Source organism: Spermophilus citellus (genome assembly GCF_964194105.1).
Source record: "Spermophilus citellus genome assembly, chromosome: 4".
In the NCBI taxonomy this organism is placed as follows: Eukaryota; Metazoa; Chordata; class Mammalia; order Rodentia; family Sciuridae; genus Spermophilus; species Spermophilus citellus.
Window position 1 is genome coordinate 24,782,067 of NC_138185.1, and position 18,843 is coordinate 24,800,909.

Consider the following 18,843-nt stretch of genomic DNA (forward strand, 5'->3'; position numbering starts at 1 on the left):
GTTGCTGAGACTGGCCTCAAACTTGTAATCCTCCTGCTTCAGCCTCCTAGGTTGCTGAAATTACAGAGGTGTGCCACCATACCTGTGTCTCAGTTGCTTTTTGTTTGCAGTGCTGGGGATGGAACAAACCCTGGGCCTTGTGCGTGCTAGGAAAGTGGTCTACCACGGAGCCACATCCCCAGCCCTCTCAGTTGCTTCTTAATGAAAGTTTTAAATTAGAAACTACTAATTAGAAAGGGACAATTTAAGATGAGTAAGAGCATGAATTTAAAACTCCATCTGACTTCCTTGCAGTTGTCCAAGTATTTCCCAAGAGCCTGTGAATCATACTAGGTTTCATATTTTCTCTTAAATTTGCAGGAGGAGGATGTAGTCATTGGTAGTACCTTACAAGTTTGATGTTGACTGTCATTTTGTCTTTTGAAATCTTGCACTCATGTGAGATGATGAGGGTCTGAAATAACACAAGACGAGTGTCAGAGTAGCACCGTGACCTGGCTACTCAAAAACATGTCACATTATGAGATGACCAGCAGTCCCAGGCCGGATGCAGAGTGGCACCTGCCCAACCTCCTCTCCCCAGGTTAGACTGGTGTCCCTGCTGTCCACTGGCTGTCTGTCTCTTCATCCTAAAGTTACCAGGCACTCTGCACCTTGGGCTTAGGTAGCAGCTTAGCCCTGGAACATGACCGCTCACAGTCCTTCCTCATGACCTGGTTCTGATCCGTTTCTTGGCACTCACCGTTTTCCCGGTGGCATAGCTCTCCTCGTCTTTCCTGATGTCAGTCCAGTAGGAGGCCTGGATGGTGCTGTCTGGCTGGAAGGTGTAGGTGATTTTGGTGATGCTCGCCTCCAGGTTGTCTGCCTGTGGTCAGGAGCACATGGGTTAGCGTGGGGAGGAAGAGGGACAGCAGACGCCATCTCATGGCTATGCGTGCAGCGCTCACATCATTCATTCCAGCATTTATCAGTCCTCTAGTGTGTGTCACCGGCCACCTATCTGAGGCTGGAGCAGCTAAAGCAACCATGACTGACAAAGTCCCCTTCTAGATGGTTCTCTGCATCTCATTTGCTTCTTCGGAAGATGAAGGGTATATTACAAACTTTTGCCTTCCTCATTATGCCTTGTCAAACTTGAAGACTGTTTCTCTCTATGCCCTTGTGGCACGACAGTTCTCAGATAATCATTTGGGGACATGTGTATTGCTTCAAATCCAGCCTCGCACATGGAGAACCGTCACTAACTCTTGATGTTGTTGCTTCTTTTTGCCATTTTAAGGGCTAAGAGCAAAGGAATGCCTCACGGGTACATAAGCTACCATCGCGCCTTCTGTGGCTTGGTAACATCATTCTCTCCCTTAGGTCTTGTGAAATGGGAATAAGAATACCTCCACCTGGCTGTGTACCTGGCACACACATGGCACATGGAGATTGATTGTTCTCCTGCTGTCTGCTTTCTGTTGATGTAAATAGGGACCTGCTTGCTTACTTGATCACTAAGGGAAGGTGGAATCCCAGGGCATCAGTTGTGCTTATCCCTGGAGGAATATTTGCATCCCCACCTTCTCACTCTCAGAGTTGACAGACTCCACCGACGCAGAGAATGGAATTATGACGGGGGCCACATGTGGATGACGCTTACCTTGACAGAGCTTGTCTTGGCTGCGTAAGTAACGATTGTCTTGAGCAACGTGTGAGACAGAGTCATGGAAATGTTGGCATTTTTAGGATCAGGAGGGAGGATACTTCCAGCGACAGGGACTGTATTTTTGCCAAAGATGGCTTCGGCCTAGAGAGAGAAACAGAAAAATCCCCATCAGGCAGAGACTGACGCGGATGTTAAGGCCTTTGCAGCCTGGCTGTGAAGTGGAGGAGGAGGTGGCCTGGCCAGTGTTGTGGGAGTGTAGGTTTGTGGTGACTGCAGAGGGGGAGCCCAGGGGAAGGAAGCCCTGAGGTAGTGTGGCCTGGCGCAGCCCCATCTCTGATTTTTCCAAGAGAAGCCACAGATCCTTATTTTCCAGGGCCATTCCCCCATTTACACATGGCGTCCGGTAAGGGGTGTCTGTTCAGTGGTCAGCATGTCCTCCCAGCCCAGAAGGTCCTGGTCTTTCCTTCCTGCCTGCCTTTCAAAGCTCATCTTGTCAAGAAATCACTTCACGGATGTTCTGGCCTACATGTTAACTAACTCCTTTTTTGATATCCATTTTCCTCTCTGCTTATAAAATGTAAACTCCACATGGCAGAAAAGGTGGAAAACTTAGAGAAGTGGGAAGGAAGATTTCTTCAAATGTCACTGGTATTTCCATTGGATTTTTAATATACTTTGAAAAAAATTAATATGTGTAGCATTTCTGGACACAAACGTTAAATATTTGGATTGCTCTCATCCTTGGCTTAGCTATTTCAGGTTGTTTTTTCTAATCTCATCATGAACATCTTTTTCTCTGTGCTTTGCTATAGCTATACCTGGGGTGATGAATTTCTGGAAGAGAAGCTGAGGTACAAATAAATGTTCAGCACATGTCACGCCCAGGCTTTGCCCTCCCTGGGGCTATAGAGGGTATCTGGGAAGAGACAGCATTTTTTGTTTTATTGCTATTGTCCATTCAGTGTCTAGATCTGTGCTGAGCAGATCCTAAAGGTCAAGGTATGGTTGTCTTTGTTGGAATATCTCTGAGGGCATCGTCCAATGGACTTGAATGGAAGAAAACACAAAGCTGAGCCCCGGGGTGGGTGCCCTGGAGTTGTGGTGGAATTCTAAGACTGAGCCCAGGATAAAGGTTTGAGGATCAGACAAGAGATGACAGTGCCTTTGCCCTGTCCTTCTGATGTGTTTATTGGTTGGGGGGTACCGGGGATTAAACTCAGGGGCACTCGACCACTGAGCCACATCTCCAGCCCTATTTGGTATTTCATTTAGAGACAGGGTCTCACTGAGTTGCTTAGTTCCTTGCCATTGCTGAGGCTGGCTTTGAACTCATGATCCTCCTGCCTCAGCCTCCCGAGCCTCTGGGATTACAGGCCTGCACCACCGCCTGGCTGTCCTCCTAGTGTGTTTTTGAGCTCAGCTGCACCTCCAGCCTCCACCCACAGCTTTATAAGCACAAGGAACACTTACGCAGTAGAAGATGGAAAGGCCTTGTGGGGAAATCCTGGAGCTTTTAAGTTGGAACTTGAACAAGCCAGTGGCTGCAGGGGAGAGAGGAGACAGCGGTGGAACTACAGCCTTCCCCAGCAGCTGTTGGGCCCTAAGCTCTCTGTTCAATGCTGTCCTCCCCGTGAGGGACCAGTGTGGACACCTGCTCTCTGGGTCCCAAGCAGGAAGCTGGTACCCTCCACTGGCTTCTCCGCAGGTGTCTAGGATGCCATGGGAGGATGCTTCCCCTAACTCCCCTTCCCTGATGGGTCCAAACCTCCCCAAGAGGAGGCACTTCCTGGCCATGAGTTCTGTGTTTTGTCTATTCTGGGACTTAGCAAATGTCACTGATTTCCTACTTCCATTGTCATTTCAGGTGTCCTATGATTCCTTTCTTTCAACATGTGTTGGGGACTTTGGGGATTTTCCAGATTCTTGGCTCCTGGCATGGGGGCAAGGACCATGCCGTGACCAGATGGTGCATGTGTGGACTTTGTAAACCATCTGGGGCCAGGAGCTTCAGAGAGTCTCTGAGGGGCCCTTTGTCCTGTTCCCTTCCTGGGGAACAAGTCTCAGGGGCCTGGAGGAAGGTTAGCTGGCACAGGCCTCTCCCGGGCCCTGGGGAGAGGAGGAGGGGCGTTGGCAGGTGCTGGCTGTGGTTGCGATTCAGAGCCTCCAGCCCTCTGGTTGGTCACCCGGGGAATCCCTTAAGAAACCTCGACCATCTCTCTCCACTGATGGTGGCTTCCCCAAGGAGGTGAGCATTTGTACTCACAGTTCTTGCAGTCGTTGAAGTCATTGAGAACAATGTCACAGGAGTCCGTTTCTTGCACCTGTGAAGTCATCCCCAGGACTTTCCCAACCGAGCACCACCTTAGCCGCCTCCCTCAACCCACCTCCTTTTCTCCTCTGTCCTCCTTCCCTTTCCCTCCTTGGCAGAAGTAATCCCTCCCTCCCTCAGGGGTCATCTTCTTGCTGGTGAGCCATTTTGGCCAGAGGTCCTGCTTGTCCCATAGTGAGGGTCTCTGGAGGGCCTGGGCCCCCTTCCTAAGTCTTTCTCAGCGTCAGGCCCTCTGAGGCAAGGCTTCTCCTCATGTAACCCTAATGGTGCAGGCCTTTGAGGGGGTGCCCCCTCCTCCCCAGCACTTACCTTTTTATTCAGCTCCACTGTCAACAGTTGAAGGATGAGGTCATCCAAGGGCAAAGGTATAGGGATAGGCATAGGCAGAACATTTGTGATCCTGGAAAAGACGTCCATGGAGAACTGAGTGATTCTCGTGTTTCTGGATTTGCACAAACGTTGGACAAGCCCATCCATCCACTGATGAAAGAGCCACAACGATGTTCTGCTGCTTACTCTGCACACCTGAGCCCTTCCCCTTCAAAATGACCCCAGCCCAGGGCACCTGGCCCACCAATCATCGGGAGGAGCTGACTCTGCAGACCCGTGCATGCTGGTGGGCAGCCTCATTTGTGATCTTGTTCATTTGAGTTGGGTGTAAACATTAACAGCTGAAAAGGGACTGGTTAAAGAAATCATAGTGCGGTGGTACACACTTGTAATCCCAGTAGCTCGGGAGGCTGAGGCAGGAGGATCAGCCTCAACAATGGTGAAGTGCTAATCAACTCAACCTGTCTCTGAATAAAATATAAAATAGGGCTGGGGATGGGGCTCAGTGGTCAAGTGCCCCTGAGTTCAATTCCAGCATCCCCCACTACCAAAAAAAAAAAAAAAAAAAAGAAAGAAATCAGTACGTCTTCCTGAGGTAATTCTAGGGAGTCAAAGAATGAAGAAGCTGGTATTTTTTGTTGTTGTTTTTTGCTGATGAAATACATTCCCAGCTATTTTTAAAAATGTGAATCAAAGTCCAGAAAGGTTTGTAAGATAGCTGCCCTTTTCTTTTTTGTTTTTGTGGTACTGGTGCCTGAAGCCAGGGACTTGTGCATGTTGGTAAGAGCTCCACCACTGAGCTATGTGCTTAGTCCGGCATCTACTCCTTTCTGCTTGTGAACACACAGATGGAAAATTACATGCATGTTCAAACGCATCTGTGAAACCAAACAGAGGAGCCTGGATCCATTAGTTGCTTCCAGGAAGATGCCTAGCAGAGAGGGAGGCTTCACTCTATGGCCTTTTGTATTTTTTCGATTTTGACTGAGATGAACGTAATGACTATGGAAAAACTAGAATGAATTATGAAAGTAGTTAGCAGCCAGAGTGCAGGGTGGGCGGAGAGACCTCTCTCTGGGCCTTTGTTTACTGGTCATTCACACCATTTATTTGGACCAGCTCATCTCTGGGGGTGGTACCAGTGGGGACATGTTTGGCACATAGGCCTCTCAGAAAATGAGAAAAATTGTCTTACGTACGTCTCTACTATCTGAAGAGTCACTTTGTTGACATTGATATGAGTTTCCTGGACCTCGAGGTTGACACATTGGGTGTTGTTGGCAGAAATAGCAATTGTCAGAGTTGTGTCCGATTTCACTTGAAATCCCAGTAGGCTGATTACAGGTCCAGCTATGCTGTGGGGAGCAAGACACAGGGGGCTTTGAGCCAGGTTTGAAATTGCTTTTGCCAGTCTGAACTGATTTCTGGTTGGGAGACACAACTGCTTCTCTGGTAAGGTTGCAGGGAGGCTGCTGTGAAGTCCTGTAGGTGTTGGGACAATGAGAGATGCCTAGCTCTATGCCCTAGTCCATGGTTCATTCTTTCCCCAGTGGGGTTGCCCTGTCCCTGCTGTCTTCTGGGTGCCCAGAGACTACCCTGTAACATGCTCCTCCATCACATTTGTTGCTCATTGAAGATGGGGACTATCTTTAGTCTTTTCTTTGAGTCCATTGTGGCATCTTAACTGTGTATCAGGTGGATGAATGAATGAATGCATGCAGGGATGTGAAATCTGTAAGTCATCTCTGTTTCCCCAACTGATTAGAACAGTGTTGGAGCAGAGTGGGCTGATCCTAACGGAGCCTCGAGTATTTGGGAAGGTATGTTTCGTATGAGACCAATGGAGATGTCACAATGAGGTCTGTTCTCTGTGGCTTCTAGCTTCACTGCTCGGGTATGAACTGGGGCAGATTTCCCATGAATGTCTTTGCTTACACCAGTGAAGGCTGAAACTCCCCGGGGGCCCATCTCCAACCTCGCGCCTCTGGGCTGGGGGTGAAGGGGAGCTGTATGTGGTGGCCTGCTTGCACCTTCCTCCCCCACTTTGTGGCACTCTGTATCCTCCGAGTCTGGGCTTTGGACCCTGGAACTTAAAGCTCTGGTCTTGAGTGACCCAGTTGGCTTTTGTGAAAACAGTTCTCACCCTTTTCCACCTATGGTGGCAGTAGTGGCAGCACGGACGTGGATCTCATTGCCTGCCACAGACGACTCCATGCTATCCACAGTCACTTCCTGGACCTCTAATCTGCAAAGTGACAGCATCAAGTATCAGTTCTTCAGGAGAACTACCAACCAGCTCACACCCCACAAGTCATTGTTCCTTCTCTTGGCCCCTCAGCCCCCACACTTGCTCCTGTGTTTGAACTCAAGAAATCTGGCCTGTGCAGGGGTGCACACCTGTCATCCCAGTGGCTCAGGAGCCTGAGAAGGAGGATCACAAGTTCAAAGGCAGCCTCAGAACTTAGCGAGGCCCTAAGCAACACAGCGAGACCCTGTCTCTAAATAAAATATAAAAAATGTCTGGGGATGTGGCTCAGTGGTTAGGTGTCCTGGTCCAGTCCCTAGTACCAAGACAAACAAACAACAAACAAACAAAATCAAGAAATCTGTATTACAGTTTCCCCTGGAAGGGCATAATTTCAGCTGGAGCTAGTATAGTGCTTTGTGAAAAGGTAACTGTGGCTTTCATTTGGGATCGTTGGAAGTTGAACTTGAACATCCCAAATAAGCAGCTTTTGAGATGCCAGAAGCCTAGAGGTCAAGGAAGCACTTACCCCAACAAGAGCTCTTCCAGGTTAATGTTTCCCAGCAGGCCGGAGACTGCATCTTTGACGTCTGGCGGCAGGGCACCCTTCACCACGTCCTGCGTGGATTCCTTGAGGCCGTTAGCTTTTTCCACCACGTCGCTCAGGGGCTCCTGGAGGCCAGACACACCAGTGCTGTCGAGGAGTCCTTTTACGGGGTTCTTGTCTGGACCGCCAGGGACTATGCCACCCAGAATATCCTGATTCAGTGGTAGCAGGTTGCTGACGGCACCGGTGGCTTGGGAGAGTGAATCCAGGGGTTTGCCGCTGCTGCCTCCTTTGCCTAGGATCCCTCCAAGGCCACCACCTCCTATATCTAGCACTGAAGTGACATCTAACAGTGAGAGCAGGTTGGAATCGCCCAGCACGGACAGCGCTGACCCGATAATGCCAGCTATGTTCACGTCCTCACACTTCAGCAGCTTCTCGATCTGCGGGGGCAGGGTGGCATTCAAATCTGAAAGACATCAAGAGACACGGTCCTGCTGCGGGTGCCTGATCAGTGCCCTGCTGCCCAGGGCTCAGCGTTGGCTCTGTCCCTTACAGGCTGAGTAGCCTGGGGCAGGGTCTTTTCTATTCTGGGTCCCGGTCTCTGCACCTGGCCAGGGACCCATGACAGGAACTGCCCCCACCAGGTGGGGGCAACGGGTGACTGAGGTGATGGTGAAGTGGGGGCAGCTGGGGCGGTGGGCATGGAGTTGGCAGATCTGAGCTCTTCAAGTCCCTCTCCCTTCTCCTTTTCTCCTTGTGGGTCATTGGGAGGTGCTGTCCCCTGGAGGAGGTGCTGTCCCCTGGAAGGGCTGCCTCTGGTAGAGAGCCCCCTGTGAGCTGGCCTTCTGCGACAATGTTTTCTGCATACTGGGGCAGGTGCTAGCCACGGGTTTCCCTCCCTCAGGATTGTCTGGGCAGGGGGAGCTAGAAGCCTGATGCCTATGGGAAGGGACTGAGGCCAGCCCTGGGGCTTGGAGAGCTCTCTGTCACCAGGGTCCTATCCCATTGTGGGGCTCTTGGTGGTCTTAGTAGGAACTGAAGGAAAAAGCTATAAATCTGGATGGCAGTCCCCCCTGCTGGCCTCAGGGCTGAAGTTAATTGGTTAACTTCAAGTGAATGTCCAAGGATGACATTTCTGACCCAGCAGAGCAGCTGTGGGAGGAAGTCCCCTAGGAGCAACCCCCGTGGGACTAGTGGCTGTGACCTCTGGAGCCTTGCTGCTTCCTTTGCCCAGAACTCTCATTCTGAGATCGTGCCTGTGTGGGGTGGCAAGAACACATCTCGACCCCTGACGTATGCCCTAGGGGGTCTCTGGCGCATGCACACCAGGACACCTTCATTAGAATGCATGTTGGGTTTGGAGTCACAGAAAGGTAGGAAAAAACCAAAATAGAATATATGCATAAATTATGGCTGGTTCATCAGTAGGACAGAGCATGAAGACAAGCAGGCGAGACTTTCTCATCGCATACATCACCCCCATGTGTGGTCAGGGACACAGCAAGCAGGTTGCCTATTCTGGAAACCATAACACGTAGTGCAAGCTCTTCTGTCGGTAAGGAATATCCACATGTCATAAGATTTAAAAAAAAATGCTAGGGAAAAATAATCAGGTTAGAGGCCTTCTCTGGGTCGGGTAGAGGGACAGGGAGGAAGGATGAGGTGGCATGTGCATGGCCGAGGGCCTCCAGTCCCAAGGCTGGCTTTATTCCTTAATCTAGGTGGTAGCACATGGATATTTGCCCTATTTATTCTTTTTTTATATTTATTTTTTAGTTGTAGTTAGATACAATATGTTTACCTATTGTTATGTGGTGCTGAGGATCGAGCCCAGGGCCTCGCATGTGCTAGGCGAGCGCTTTACCGCTGAGCCACGACCCTGCCCCCGCCCTGTTTATTCTTTAGCATGTTTTTTTAATCTGAAAAGGAAATGGACAACACTACCACCAAATTATTGCTTAAAAGGAACCCACCTGTTTTTCTTACGACTGTCTGACCTTGTCTTACTTTGAAATATTTGTAACAGGGAAGGGTGCCAGGCAGAGGTGAGCACCTCAAGGTTATTTTGCTCCTCAAGGCAAAGCAGTGGAGCGTTGGCCTGCCTAGTGGGGCCCCGGTCAGGTTCTGTGTCCCCTCTGTCACCCTGTCGTGCTATCTTAGAAGGCCATGGCTGCCCTGCTGAGCTATGAGGGGTTTTCTGCTTTGTCTTCACTTGCCAATGAGTCCTGCCCCCTTACAGCTTCCCACGTGGAAGCCACTTCTTGGTCAAGCCTCAAACTCCGAGTTCCTGTGCTCTCAGCCTGTGTGGGAAGCTGGAGTGGCAGAGGTCCGTACCTCATGGAAGACGTGCTGCCAGACTCAGGGAGGGAGTGAAGTGGGAGTTTGGGGAGGGCAAGTCAGGGCTCAAGGAGTTTGGAGGTGGAACCTGGTTTCCCATTTTCTAGCTCCCGGTCAAGCAGGCCGAGGGGGTCTGGTGGGCACTGGGGCCAGCAGTGAGGTCTGGCCCCTTCTCTAGGCAATGAGTCACGTCAAAGGTAACAAGGCAGCATGTGGGACCCAGGATTCCCTTGTCCTGGGCAGCCTGGCCCCGTCCATCCCCGTGTGTCCAGTTAGCCTTCTCCTCATTGTGGAGCCCGTTGCATAGCCAGGCTCTGCCGCCGAGTGTCTGGGGGCAGGGCTCGGCCATGCTGGCTCTCTATGAGCTCCTGAGGCGCCAGGGCTCCTCGCTTGTTCAGAGGGTGGAACCAGGCCTCCTGGCTTGGAGAGCTGTGACTGCCTGTGCCTGGGTGGACAGGACCAGAGGTGCAGGGGCAACAGTTCCTACTCACAGTCATCGAGTTTGCTGCTGGACACAAAGTACTTGACCGCGGATTTGCACTTGCCCTTGGTGTTTCCCACTCGGGACTTTCTGGGAGGAGAGTTCCTCTGGACCGTGGGACTTCTGAAGACCTGCGGCTGTGACACACTGACAGGGACAGGTTTCAAACTGGAAGTGGAGTCTTGTCCCACAGGAAGGCTTTCCAGTACTGTGTTTACTTGCGGCACATCAAGGGCTCCTGCTTTGATGGCCAACACGACAGCCAAGGCCCAGAGAGTCCACATTTTGGTGGGTGACACCTGTAAAGGAGGACTTCGTCAGACACTACATTCCCAGTGGGCCACAGGCCTGTCACAGATGTTTGTGTAAAATGGCTTTCTGACTCTTAAGAGGTTGCCACTCAAGAGGCAGATGTTCTGCTGGGCACAGTGGCGCACGCCTATAATCCCGGTGGCTTGGGAGGCTGAGGCAGGAGGATCTTGAGTTGAAAGCCAGCCTCAGCATGTGAGGCCCTCAGCAACTCAGTGAGACCCTGTTTCTAAATAAAATACAAAAAAATAGGGCTGGGGATGTGGCTCAGTGGCTCAGTGCCCCTGAGTTCAATTCCGGGACCAAAAAAAAGGGGGGGCGGGGCACGCATTCTAGTCTGCACACTGTATTCCCGGGAAAAAGTTTCAACACAGTGGGCACTGTCTTGAGGAAGCAGCCCTTTTCTACCTCTAATTGGGCTTTTCATAAATGTTCTCTAAGGACTGGTTGCAGCATTGGAGAAAGTCCACCTCTGCCCAGTGGCCTGACCTCTCGGGTCACATATTCTTTTGCCGTCTTCCTCAGTCAAACATCCTTGGCTCTATCTTAATCGGCAACTGGGGAACTGGAGAGTTTTGAATTATGCAGTTATGATCTCAGGCCTATCCCTTTCCACTGGAATGTGTCCATTGATATCTGTTCAATGAGCCAATGAGCAGTTCCTGTCCAGTGTGCTCAGCACCTTCTCCACAGCTATGTCTTAGTCATTCTATCTGCTCATCCAGGCTGCAGGTCCCCCATGTCTGCCTGAGGATCTTAGGGAAGCAGAGAGCTGGGTGCAGCCCACTAAGACCCTGCTGTTTGGGTCTAAGCTGTTCTAGGTGACTTCTGGGGATCACCTCCCACCCTTCACGCTCACATTCCTCTCTCACTTGATTTTCCCAATGTTTTACCCTCTAACGTTTAGGGTCATGTGGAAGCTTATGTCTCTAACAGCATTTTCCTGAGAACGTAGACTCTGGAGTTCCTATTTGCCTTTCATAGCCCATCGAGTTTTGTAAAATCAGGGCTGTGGGTCTTTGTTCTTGAAATATGAAAGTTGTCAGAATCAACCTGGAGTTGCTTTGGTCAAGCCCTAACCCCCAAGATAAGTAAATGAAGCTCAGGGGATTATGAAGGAGGGGATCCTGCGTATGTGCCTGATAACAACCACTATTACCAGAAGACTTGACCAGAACCTTGCACAAAAGTAACTTGCAGGAATATCTGCCCAGCAAATGTCAGTTCAACCTTGGACTGGCATCACCCCTGTTATTAGTCGATGATGATGATGATGATGATGATGATGATGATGATTATTATTATTATTATTATTATTATTATTTTGGTACTGGGGATTGAACTCGGGGGCACTTCACCACTGAGCCACATCCCCAGCCCTATTCTGTATTTTGTTCAGAGACAGGGTCTCACTGAGTTGCTTAGGGCCTCACTAAGTTGCTGAAGCTGGTTTTGAACTTGCAATCCTCCTCCCTCAGCCTCCTGAGCTGCTGGGATGACAGGCATGTGCCACCACTCCTGGATAATCCATTATTTTTTTCAAAATATTTCATGTAATCCTCATCTTACCTTAAAAAACTTCTTGCCCCAGCCTGCTTGAATACACTCCCAGTTCACTGTGGTGTAGTTATTTCCATTGTTGTTATTCTATCCCCCCCAAATTAATTCATCTCTAGAGACTTATGATTCTTTTTTTTTTTTAATTTTCAGTTTTTGGCAGACACAACATCTTTGTTTGTATGTGGTGCTGAGGATCGAACCCGGGCCGCACGCATGCCAGGCGAGCGCGCTACCGCTTGAGCCACATCCCCAGCCTGACTTATGATTCTTATTAGGTTGAGCTTGCAACCAAAAGGCTGAGCCTCCTTAAAGACAGGAAGCCCAGCCCAGCACCCAGGGAGATGAAGCAGGTAGTCAAAATCAGTCTCTCACTCAGACTCTTGCTTTGACAGCTGTGATTGCCCCAAACAGCACGACAGCATGTTACAGGAGAAAATTACAGATCTTCAAGCGGAAGGAATCTAGTAGTTGACGAGCAAAAAAAGCAAGCCTTCTGCCATTTGCCAACATGGTGAAAAGAGCAGTTATGGCATAATATGAAACCAGCTACAATTCTTCATTTTGAATCAGTGACCTTTTCGAAAACAAAACCAATCACAAAACTTGGTATATTTTCCCAGCTTTCACACTTGACTCATCTGGGAGACTGGAACTGTATCTCACACAATAGCTAAGCATTCTTTAAGGGGAAAAAAAATCCTGTGCCAGAGTCACTGTGTTCACAGCAATGTTGTTAGACTGTGACCCAGTGGAATACTTCAAGAATCCCAGGAATAGCTGGGTGCGGTGGTACACACCTGTAATTCCAGCGACTTGGGAGTTTAAAGCCAGCCTCAGCAAAAGCAAGGCCCTAAGCAACTCAGTGAGACCCTGTCTCTAAATAAAATACAGAATAGGGCTGGGAATGTGGCTCAGTGGTCAAGTGCCCCTGAGTTCAATCCTTGGTACCAAAAAAAAAAAAAAAAAATCGCAGGAATACCCCCCCATTCTCTTAAAAGCACCTCCATAGCAGGCGCTCAGCGCCCTCCCCTTGCTGGGCGGACTGCGCTTCATTTCAGCGTGGAGGCCGCTGCTAGATCTGAACCTTAAACCCTAGATATGGGTCCTTGGATGGCTGTCCTCTGCTTGCTGTCACTGCAGAGTTGTGACCTTCTCCTCTCTGCGTTTGATGCGCAAGTCCTTACCTGGCCCGGTGTTGGTGGGTCTCAGTTTTCAGCAGCTGCCTCTCCTGCTCTTGCCCCTGAAGTATTGATGGCGAAGCTGCATCCTATTTTTATAGACCGATGTCTCTTGAAAAAGTCATCAGAGAAGATGGGACATGATTCAAGCGTGCTGATAAGGGTGGCGTGACCCCGGCTGTCTTCCAAGATCAGCACCAGCTCATTGCTGGGCCATTGTTCTGAGACTTCCTGGAAGGTGTCTGGAGTGGCTGGAACTTCTCGGGAAGGGGCAGTCAGCCACGGGTCTGTCCCCTTCTTATTTACACCTTCATAGGTCTGCTTGGAGCTGTGAGGACATTGGGCGAGGCAGAGCAGAAGGGCCTGCAGAGGGGGCAGGTACCCGTCCTGTGGGGCCCATTATGGTGTCCTCGCAGTGCCCTGGGTGGAGGCAGCCCTCAGCACTGAGTGAACAAGCCCAGGGCAGGAATCTGTGATGGAGGTCTGAGGTCCTTCGCACAGGGTGCCCAGGGACGGTCTCCTGTCAAGGACATTGACCTCAGGCTGGAGTGTGTGAACGACCTAGCTAAGGACAAGCAGCAGGTGCAAGGAGACCAGAAGGTACACACAGCCTGAAATGGCAGGGCAAGGCCTAGAGGGCGTTCAGCAGGGCAGCGAGTAGCCTGCTGTGGTCTCATTTATATTCAAGAAATTCTAGTCTCTAGGCCACATTGTCTCTCACTGTGATTTAACAAAGACAAATTCCTGGAGCCTATTTTCTGGGCCTCGGGCTTTCCCTTCATCTCCAGAGAAAGGCCACGAGGCTCCCACCCACCGATCAAACTTTTGTGTTTTTTTCCTGAACCTGCTGTCATGCTCTGTAGGACAATCACAGTTTCTAAAACAGGACTCTGGGCAAGGGCTCATTTTGACTAAGGAGGGTCGGTGCCTGCTCCCGCTCGCTGCACGCCGGGCATAGACTGGGTCATGGCCTTCAAGAGGCTCCGCATGTCGGTCGCAGGGCCTCTCCTGTCCTCTCCAGTTCTCGTACCATCAACCTCCACTACAGTCGCATTTGCCAAAGGTCCCATTTGGGCCATAGCTGAAATGTCAGATGCAAAGAACAAATAACAGTTGACCTTTTCTCACAGGGTAGAATTGAGAGTTTTGCACATGATGATAAGTAGAAGACAAAATCCGACTGTCCTGTGTCTTATTTTTCTTGGATACTTGAGGGAAATTGAGTCATCTTTGAGGTTGAAGTTTGTGCCACCCATTGGTGGGTGTGCCCTTGATTTTGGTACCTATAATGGTTCTCTGGAGCCAAAGAATAACCCCAACTCCAGCAGTGGGGAGGGGCACATCCGGGAGGCGGCTTTGATGGCTCCTGGGGCCTCTTGGTTCTTTGTGTTTCTCCCCTTCTTTGAACTCAGGGCAGCCAGTGAATCTGCTAATCCAGGCTCCGCCAAGAGAGGGAGAACATTCCTTATCAGGTGGGAGGAGGCTGACTTGTTCCAAGCACTAAGTGATTTAACCTGCTGACCCATGAAGGGAGGGTTCCTTTCAAGACGGGCCAAGGCCTGGCTGGAATCACAATTGCCAGTGATAAGGCAGGTGCCAACTCTTAATGGCTTCTGTGTGAAGAGATCACAAAGGCTAGGCTGTGTGAGGGTGTCTCTTGATAGAGGATTTTGACCTTTCTTAGGTGTTATATTTAGACACACACAATACCCATACCTTTGGACACAGTTATCCCTTTATCCTTTTGCATCCTTGTCTCCAGCCCCCTGGAACTCCGAGTCTTGTCAGCATCCCTGTCTCAGTCCTGGGGTCTACTTCGTCTTGGATCATGGGCAGTCACGACTCACAGGGGCCTCTCAAAGGGACTTTGTGTCCCTGGATTGACATTGCATGTAAAATTTAGCACTAACATTCACTTCTAGAGACATACCTTTAACGCAATTCTTGATGGATCTTATGATTTTTAAAAGGTTAAGAGCCACTGGTTTAGAAATAGGCAGTTTATGTTCACATTCAGAGCTTGGTGTAAATTTTCTTTTTTCCTTGTACTGGGGATTGAACTCAAGGGGAGCTTTACCACTGAGTTATATCCTCAGCCCTTTTTATTTTATTTTTTAATTTTGAGACAGGGTTTCTCTAAGTTAATAAGAGTGGCCTTGAACTCGTGATCCTCCTGCCTCAGCCTTCTGAGTTGCTGGGATTAGGCTTTTTCTCAGATTTTATACCATTAGTCAAGTATGGTGGCTTATGCTTGTAATCCCAGTGGCTTGGGAGGCTGTGGCAGGAGAATTGCAAGTTCAAAGCCAGCCTCAACAACTTAGTGAGGCCCTAAGCAACTTAATGAAACCCTGTCTCAAAAAAAAAAAAAAATGGGCTGGGGATGTGACTCAGTGTTAAAGCACCCCTGGTGCTTTAAAATACAAAAAAAAAAAAAAATCTATATCATTTACCTGTGAATTCAATATGGACACCATTCACCTGAATCCAATATGGACAACTTGCTTGCAACAATTCAATATGGATTTTTGGTTTTCTTTCTTTGCAGAAAACAAAATGGATCCTTTACAATACTTTTAACAGAATGAAGGCAGATATAGAACTGTCTTTAACCTCACACTGAAGGTTACATTTTCAGTGACAGGATAGAGTTTTCTTGACACATTCTACCAAAATATTTACATGAACCAACCTTGTCACAAGTACACTAAAAATTTCCAAAAGCTAAGTATTTGCCTTAAGACATATTTGTTGCATTTTTGGAGACAAGGATCACTGTGTTGCCCAAGCAGGTATTGAACTTTTTTTTTTTTTTTTTTTTTTTTGGTGCTTGGGATTGAACCCGAGGCCTTGTGCATGCAAGGCAAGCACTTATCAACTGAGCTATATCCCCAGTCCTAGGTCTTGAACTCAAGTGATCCCCCCACCTTAGCCTGTCAGGTAGCTGGGACAACAGGTGCATGCCACTGTGCCTGGCCAGTGTCTGTTTGCCTGCTTCTTCTATCCAGATACCCCATAGATGTCAACGTCCAGCGTTGGCCCTGTGGTTTCTTTTTCTTTCTTTTTTGGGGGAGGTGTGGGGGTTACTGGGGATTGAACTCAGGGGCACTCAACTACTGAGCTGCATCCCCAGCTCTTTTTTATATTTTATTTAGAGACAGGGTCTCACTGATTTGCTTAGGGCCCCACCATTGCTGAGGCTGGCTTTGAACTCATGATCCTCCTGTCTCAGCCTCCTGAGTTGCTGGGATTACAGGCGGGCACTCCTTTCACTCCTTTCCTCTGAACACCTTCTGCCTCTTTTCCTTTGACTGGGTGCCTGTGGCCTCTTCGATGTGCAGTGGTTGACCCCTGATAGCCGCAAGTATCTCTGGGCTGCCATTTGCCTGTGGACTCAGCCAGCCTGGGTTCCACATGGAGAACTAACACTGCCCAGGATGGAGCAGGGGTGTGTGTGTCAAGGAAATCACACTGAAACTTTGGCTAGAAAACTTCTTCCAAGCCACCAAACCCTCCCCACTGAGCTCTTGGAAATGCTGCCCACTCTTACAGCAAGCAGCCAGTTGTCCTGAGCAGCCGCAGCATTACTCCCGTCGTCTGCATCATCCCACCAAGAAACTGCACCTCGAAAAGTGAAGTTCCTCCTCAAGACTGGCTCAAAGCCTGGACCTGGGGTAGGCTCTTTATCTTCTCGTCTCAGATTCTTGAGGCTGGGGCACGCGCCCTCACGGCATCCCTCTCATCATGGTGTGCAGTGAAGAGTGAGCCAGCCTCTCTGGGCCTCAGCTTCTGTCCATCAAATAGGCTAACACCTCCCCGCCTGCTTCTCCTTCATGGGGCTCCTGGGAATCAGAGAAGCCGCAGCTCTGAGTGTGGAAGGTGGCAGCCTGCACGAGGCCGGGGACTTCCGCCCTCTTCATCCCTATCACCATAAAACCCATGCTGTGTCAACAGTCTTGCCCTTTGTTTTTGCATGTCCAATTCTTTTTTCCTCTAGGAAGTTTCCAGAAGTGGGGACAATAGATGTAGCTCAGTAATAGAACACTTGCTTAGCATACATGAGGCCCTGGGTTCAATTTCCAGTCTCTCTCTCTCTCTCTCTCTCTCTCTCTCTCTCTCTCTCTCTCTCTCACACACACACACACACACACACACACCAAAAAAGAAAAAAGAAATCCCTAGAAGTGAGATTTTGTCATATGCATTTCAAATAACATGAATAGTTTCAAGATTCCTGGGTTCCTCATGCCAACCTTAAATATGTGGAGGTGCTCTGGCCCTGAGCTACATCCCACTTCCCAGCCCTTTTCTTTCTCATTTGGAGACAGGGGCTCCCGAAGTTGCCCAGACTGCTCCAAATTTGTGATTCTCCTGCCTCACCTCCCAAATAGTTGGGATTGCAGGCATGTACCTCTGAGCCCAACAAGTATTTGGATTTCTTGTGGGAGAAAGTGAGAGTCAATTAGTGAAATATAGGAATTACAGATTTATTTTGGAAAGAAAAATGGTTCAGCATAGCCTTTTAAACTGGGTTGCATTTGTTTTAAAATGTCATTACAGGGCTGGGGCTGTAGCTCAGTGGTAGAGTGCTTGCCTAGCATGTGTGAGGCACTGGGTTTGATCCTCAGTACCACATAAAAATAAATGAACCAAATAAAGGTATTGTGTCCATCTACAACTAAAAAGAAAAAAGAAAAAAAAAAGTCACTACTGAGCTGGGTACAGTGGTGCATGCCCATAATCCCAGCACCTTGGAGGCTGAGATAGGAGGATTGCAAGTTCAAAGCCAGCCTCAGCAAAAGCCAGGTGCTAAGCAACTCAGTGAGACCTTGTCTCTAAATAAAACACAAAAAGGGCTGGGGATGTGGGGCTCAGTGGCTAAGCACCCCTGGGTTCAATCCCTGGTACCAAAAAAAAAAAGAAAAAGAGCCACTACTAGGGGCTCTTAATTCGAATAGAGAAGAATGATTTATCACTGGATTATATTTTTATGCAAATAGAGACTCTGAAGTCCTCAGCCCCCTGGGGGCCAGCAGTGGTGTCTCCGATGCAGGCAGGGCCTGGGTTGGTGGTGGTTAAGTTTGCCCAGGCCTGGCTGCAGCTCTCCCTAGATGACTCCTTAGCAAGACGCGCATGGGACGAGAAAACAGTCTAGCAGTCCCAGAGTGCGGGAGAAACCAAGTTAGAGACTGGGGTCGCGGAGGAGGCCCCGAAGAGGGGGCTTCTCATTCCTCTTTTTCTTTTTGAAAACACATTATGAAGGTACATTTTTGAAAGTAATAGAAAGTTGGCAATATTAATATATAAGACAACATAATAGAGTTTTTTAAATGCGTCAAGGACATTTTTAAAAAGCACACTCCCATAAAATATCATCTTTTTGCTTTTCACTCTGTCACTAAGTAAGGATGTATTAAAGTGTTGAAGTAAAAATAAAAGTATTAACCAGGTGCAGTGGGGTACGCCTTTAATCCCAGGACCTGGGAGGCGGGAGGATTGTAAATTAGTGCCAGCCTGGGCAGCTTAGTGATGCCCAGTCCCCAAATGAAAAACAGAAAGGCTGGTGTTGCCCAGGCTGGTTGATCCTCCCACCTCAGCCTCAGCTTCTGGGACCCTAAGTGCACGCCACCAGGTGCATTTCCCATGTCATCATTTACATCTGGATAAAGCAAAGATTTTTCCAAGCATAAATTTCACTGGATGGTAGTAAAAAGGGGAAAAAAGTCCCTGAGAAATTTTAAATACTTTCAAGTTGTAATTGACACATAATAACTGTGCATATTTGTGGGGACAGCGTGGTTTTCCCACACAGGCACCCCATGTGTAATGAGCCGAGTCCGTGGCACATCGTCGCCTCAAACATTTATCATTGTTGGGAA

The 18,843-nt window shown here is 49.1% G+C and overlaps 1 protein-coding gene across 1 annotated transcript; it reads right to left on the reverse strand.

The window, feature by feature from the left end:
• Positions 1–1,609: 1,609 nt before the first annotated feature.
• LOC308647423 (vomeromodulin-like) lies at positions 1,610–10,204 on the reverse strand (the record flags this gene model as incomplete). Its single annotated transcript, XM_081291456.1, has 7 exons — positions 1,610–1,789; positions 4,287–4,377; positions 5,438–5,817; positions 6,489–6,552; positions 7,082–7,568; positions 9,931–10,057; positions 10,139–10,204. 7 exons carry the CDS (start codon positions 10,202–10,204, stop codon positions 1,610–1,612), a joined length of 1,395 nt encoding a protein of 464 aa, XP_081147582.1.
• Between the last annotated feature and the right edge of the window lie 8,639 nt (positions 10,205–18,843).